General features: G+C 53.8%; 1 protein-coding gene across 1 annotated transcript; it reads right to left on the bottom strand.

The window, feature by feature from the left end:
* Positions 1 to 3,541: 3,541 nt before the first annotated feature.
* LOC115199691 (extensin-like) lies at positions 3,542 to 5,107 on the bottom strand. Its single transcript, XM_029761994.1, has 2 exons — positions 5,077 to 5,107; positions 3,542 to 4,428 (listed from the first exon to the last, which is right to left on the bottom strand). The coding sequence occupies exons 1-2, from the start codon at positions 5,105 to 5,107 to the stop codon at positions 3,542 to 3,544; spliced, it is 918 nt and encodes a 305-aa protein (XP_029617854.1).
* Positions 5,108 to 5,308: the final 201 nt, after the last annotated feature.

Genomic DNA, 5,308 nt, shown 5'->3' with positions numbered 1-5,308 from the left:
TGTGCACGGGGGTATTGTCAAGCTGAAACAGGAAAGGGCCTTCCCCAAACTGTTGCCACAAAGTTGGAAGCACAAAATCGTCAGGTAGCGTTCTCCTAGCATCCGCCAAACCCAGATTCCCATTTTCACTGCTCCAGAGTCCAATGGCGACTAGCTTTACACCACTTCAGCCGAGGCTTGGCATCGCGCATGGTGATCTTAGGCCTGTGTGCGGCTGCTCTGCCATGGAAACCAATTTCATGAAGCTCCCGACAAAAAGTTATTGTGCTGCTGTTGCTTCCACAGGCAGTTTGGAACTCGGTAGTGAGTGTTGCAACCAAGGACAGACGATTTTTACGCGCTGAGGTCCCGTTCTGTGAGCTTGTGTGGTCTACCACTTTGCGGCTGAGCCATTGTTACTCTTAGAAATTTACACTTCACAATGACAGCACTTACAGTTGACCAGAGCAGCTCTAGCAGGGAAGAAATTTGACGAACTGACTTGTTGGAAAGGTGGCATCCTATGACAATGCTACGTTGAAAGTCACTGAACAATTCAGTAAGGCCATTCTACTGCTTATGTTTGTCTATGGAGATTGCATGCCTATGTGCTCGATTTTATACACCTGTCAGCAACAGGTGTGGCTGAAATAGCCGAATCCACTAATTTGAAGGAGTGTCCACATACTTTTGTATATATAGTGTATATTGCCTATATTGATTTATGTATTGCCTACACAGATGTATATATTGCAAGTATGATTTATGTATTGCCTATACTGATTTTGTCACGCCCTGACCTTAGAGATCTTATTTATTCTCTATGTTTGGTTAGGTCAGGGTGTGACTCGGGTGGGAATATCTATGTTTTCTATTTCTTCGTTTTTTATAGGTTTAGGGCTGGGGTATGTGAGTGGAGCTGGGTATAGGGCTGGGGTATAGGGCTGGGGTATAGGTGTGGGGCTGGGGAGTAGGTATATGGCTAGAGTATAGGTATAGGCCTGGGGTATAGGGCTGAGGTATAGGGCTGGGGTATAGGAATAGGGCTGGGGTATAGGGCTGGGGTATAGGGCTGGGGTATAGGTATATGGCTAGAGTATAGGTATAGGCCTGGGGTATAGGGCTGAGGTATAGGGCTGAGGTATAGGGCTGGGGTATAGGAATAGGGCTGGGGTATAGGTATAGGGCTGGGGTATAGGGCTGAGGTATAGGGCTGAGGTATAGGGCTGGGGTATAGGAATAGGGCTGGGGTATAGGGCTGGGGTATAGGTATAGGGCTGGGGTATAGGGCTGGGGTATAGGTATAGGGCTGGGGTATAGGGCTGGGGTATAGGTATAGGCCTGGGGTATAGGTATATGGCTAGAGTATAGGTATAGGCCTGGGGTATAGGTATAGGCCTGGGGTATAGGGCTGGGGTATAGGTATAGGCCTGGGGTATAGGGCTGGGGTATAGGGCTGAGGTATAGGTATAGGGCTAGAGTATAGGTATAGGCCTGGGGTATAGGGCTGGGGTATAGGTATAGGCCTGGGGTATAGGGCTGGGGTATAGGGCTGGGGTATAGGTATAGGGCTGGGTTATAGGGCTGGGGTACAGGTATATGGCTAGAGTATAGGTATAGGCCTGGGGTATAGGTCTGAGGTATAGGGCTGAGGTATAGGTATAGGGCTGGGGTATAGGTATAAGGCTGGGGTTTAGGGCTGGGGTATAGGTATAGGGATGGGGTATAGGGCTGGGGTATAGGCCTGAGGTATATGGCTGAGGTATAGGTACAGGGCAGGGGTATAAGTATAGGGGTACAGATATAAGGCTGGGGTATAGGGCTGGGGTATAGGTATAGGGTCGGGGTTGGGGTTTAGGTATAGGGCTGGGGTACAGGTATAGGGCTGGGGTATAGGTATAGGGCTGGGGTACAGGTATAGGCCTGGGGTATAGGGCTGGGGTATAGGTGTGGGGCTGGGGAGTAGGTGTGGGGCTGGGGTATAGGGCTGAGGTATAGGGCTGGGTTATAGGTATATGGCTAGAGTATAGGTATAGGCCTGGGGTATAGGGCTGGGGTATAGGGCTGGGGTATAGGTATAGGCCTGGGGTATAGGGCTGGGGTATAGGTGTGGGGCTGGGGAGTAGGTGTGGGGCTGGGGTATAGGTATAGGGCTGGGGTATAGGTATAGGGCTGGGGTATAGGTGTGGGGCTGGGGTATAGGTATAGGCCTGGGGTATAGGTATATGGCTAGAGTATAGGTATAGGCCTGGGGTATAGGGCTGGGGTATAGGGCTGAGGTATAGGCCTGGGGTACAGGTATATGGCTAGAGTATAGGTATAGGCCTGGGGTATAGGTCTGAGGTATAGGGCTGAGGTATAGGTATAGGGCTGGGGTATAGGTATAAGGCTGGGGTTTAGGGCTGGGGTATAGGTATAGGGATGGGGTATAGGGCTGGGGTATAGGCCTGAGGTATATGGCTGAGGTATAGGTACAGGGCAGGGGTATAAGTATAGGGGTACAGATATAAGGCTGGGGTATAGGGCTGGGGTATAGGTATAGGGTTGAGGTTGGGGTTTAGGTATAGGGCTGGGGTACAGGTATAGGGCTGGGGTATAGGTATAGGCCTGGGGTATAGGGCTGGGGTATAGGTGTGGGGCTGGGGAGTAGGTGTGGGGCTGGGGTATAGGGCTGAGGTATAGGGCTGGGGTATAGGTATATGGCTAGAGTATAGGTATAGGCCTTTGGTATAGGGCTGAGGTATAGGGCTGGGGTATAGGAATAGGGCTGGGGTATAGGTATAAGGCTGGGGTTTAGGGCTGGGGTATAGGTATAGGGATGGGGTATATGGCTGGGGTATAGGCCTGGGGTATATGGCTGGGGTATAGGGCTGAGGTATAGAGCTGGGGTATAGGCCTGGGGTATAGGGCTGGGGTATAGGCCTGGGGTATAGGGCTGAGGTATAGGGCTGGGGTATAGGTATAGGGCTGGGGTACAGGTATAGAGCTGGGGTATAGGTGTAGAGCTGGGGTATAAGTATAGGGCTGGGGTATAGAGGGTGGGGCTTGAGTATAGGGGTGGGGCTGCGGTATAGGGGTGTGGCTGTGTTATATAAGGATGGGTATAGAGGGTGGGGCTGTGTTATAGGGATGGGTATAGAGGGTGGGGCTTGAGTATAGGGGTGGGGCTGCGGTATAGGGGTGTGGCTGTGTTATAGGGATGGGGTATAGAGGGCGGGGCTGTGTTATAGGGATGTGGTATAGAGGGTGGGACTGGTGGGGGGGTAAAGGGCTGGGGTATAGGGGTGGAGCTGGTGGGGGGTAAAGGGCTGGGGTATAGGGGTGGAGCTGGTGGGGGGGTAAAGGGCTGGGGTATAGTGGTGGAGCTGGTGGGGGGGTAAAGGGCTGGGGTATAGTGGTGGAGCTGGTGGGGGGTAAAGGGCTGGGGTATAGTGGTGGAGCTGGTGGGGGTAAAGGGCTGGGGTATAGTGGTGGAGCTGGTGGGGGGTAAAGGGCTGGGGTATAGGGGTGGAGCTGATGGGGGGGTAAAGGGCTGGGGTATAGTGGTGGAGCTGGTGGGCGGTTAAAGGGCTGGGGTATAGGGGTGGAGCTGGTGGGGGGGTAAAGGGCTGGGGTATAGGGGTGGAGCTGGTGGGGGTAAAGGGCTGGGGTATAGTGGTGGAGCTGGTGGGCGGTTAAAGGGCTGGGGTATAGTGGTGGAGCTGGTGGGGGGGTAAAGGGCTGGGGTATAGTGGTGGAGCTGGTGGGGGGTAAAGGGCTGGGGTATAGGGGTGGAGCTGGTGGGGGTAAAGGGCTGGGGTATAGGGGTGGAGCTGGTGGGGGTAAAGGGCTGGGGTATAGGGGTGGAGCTGGTGGGGGTAAAGGGCTGGGGTATAGGGGTGGAGCTGGTGGGGGTAAAGGGCTGGGGTATAGTGGTGGAGCTGTTGGGGGGTAAAGGGCTGGGGTAAAGGGGTGGAGCTGGTGGGGGTAAAGGGCTGGGGTATAGGGGTGGAGCTGGAGGGGGTAAAGGGCTGGGGTATAGTGGTGGAGCTGGTGGGGGGTAAAGGGCTAGGGTATAGGGGTGGAGCTGGTGGGGGGTAAAGGGCTGGGGTATAGGGGTGGAGCTGGTGGGGGGGTAAAGGGCTGGGGTATAGTGGTGGAGCTGGTGGGGGGTAAAGGGCTGGGGTATAGTGGTGGAGCTGGTGGGGGGGTAAAGGGCTGGGGTATAGTGGTGGAGCTGGTGGGGGGGTAAAGGGCTGGGGTATAGTGGTGGAGCTGGTGGAGCTGGTGGGGGGTAAAGGGCTGGGGTATTGGGGTGGAGCTGGTGGGGGGGTAAAGGGCTGGGGTATAGGGGTGGAGCTGGTGGGGGGGTAAAGGGCTGGGGTATAGGGGTGGAGCTGGTGGGGGTAAAGGGCTGGGGTATAGTGGTGGAGCTGGTGGGGGGTAAAGGGCTGGGGTATAGTGGTGGAGCTGGTGGGGGGTAAAGGGAAGCCCTAGGAACTGCAATCGGGGACGATTTCGCCCAATTATAAATGTACCAGCTCTTGAAATCAGTGGTATGCTGAATTTTGTTGATGGTTTGTCCTCGGGGTTTCACCTGCCATTTCAGTTCTGTTATACTCACAGACATTATTTTAACAGTTGTAGAAACTTTAGAGTGTTTTCTATCCAAATCTACCAATTATATGCATAGCCTAGCTTCTGGGCCTCAGTAGCAGGCAGTTTACTTTGGGCACGCTTTTCATCCGAACGTCAAAATACCGCCCCTATCCCAAAGAAGTTTTAAGGGTGGGGCTGGAGGTGTCTGCTGGCCAACTGGCCTCATCCCATTCATACCTCTATAACAGGCCTGATCCCATCCATACCTCTATAACAGGCCTGATCCCATCCATACCTCTATAACAGGCCTGATCCCATCCATACCTCTATAACAGGCCTGATACCATCCATACCTCTATAACAGGCCTGATACCATCCATACGGGCTTAATCCACACACATGGAACGTAGGGTGAATATGGAGGGTACGGAGTAACAAGAGATGGACAGCAGTGGAACTAAAGACTGTAGAGATGGTAAATGGACCAATGAAACGAGGGGACAGTTTGCGGGACTCTACCCGAAGGGGCCGGTCCCGTGTGGACAGCCATGCCCTCTGCCCAATGCGGTAGTGGGGAGCTGGAGTCCGGCGGCAATCCGCTTGTTGACGATACCTGGAGTTGGTCTTGAGAAGTGCTATCCGAGCTCTTCTCCAGGTACGTCGACAGCGGCGGACGAACATCTGGGCCGAGGGTACGTTGACTTCCGGTTCTTGTTCTGGGAAGAGTGGAGGTTGATACCCCATGGAACAT

The sequence above is a fragment of the Salmo trutta genome, chromosome 9 (genome assembly GCF_901001165.1).
Source record: "Salmo trutta chromosome 9, fSalTru1.1, whole genome shotgun sequence".
Taxonomy (NCBI): domain Eukaryota; kingdom Metazoa; phylum Chordata; class Actinopteri; order Salmoniformes; family Salmonidae; genus Salmo; species Salmo trutta.
Note: the sequence above shows the minus strand (reverse complement) of the source record. Positions and strands in the feature narration are given on the sequence as shown.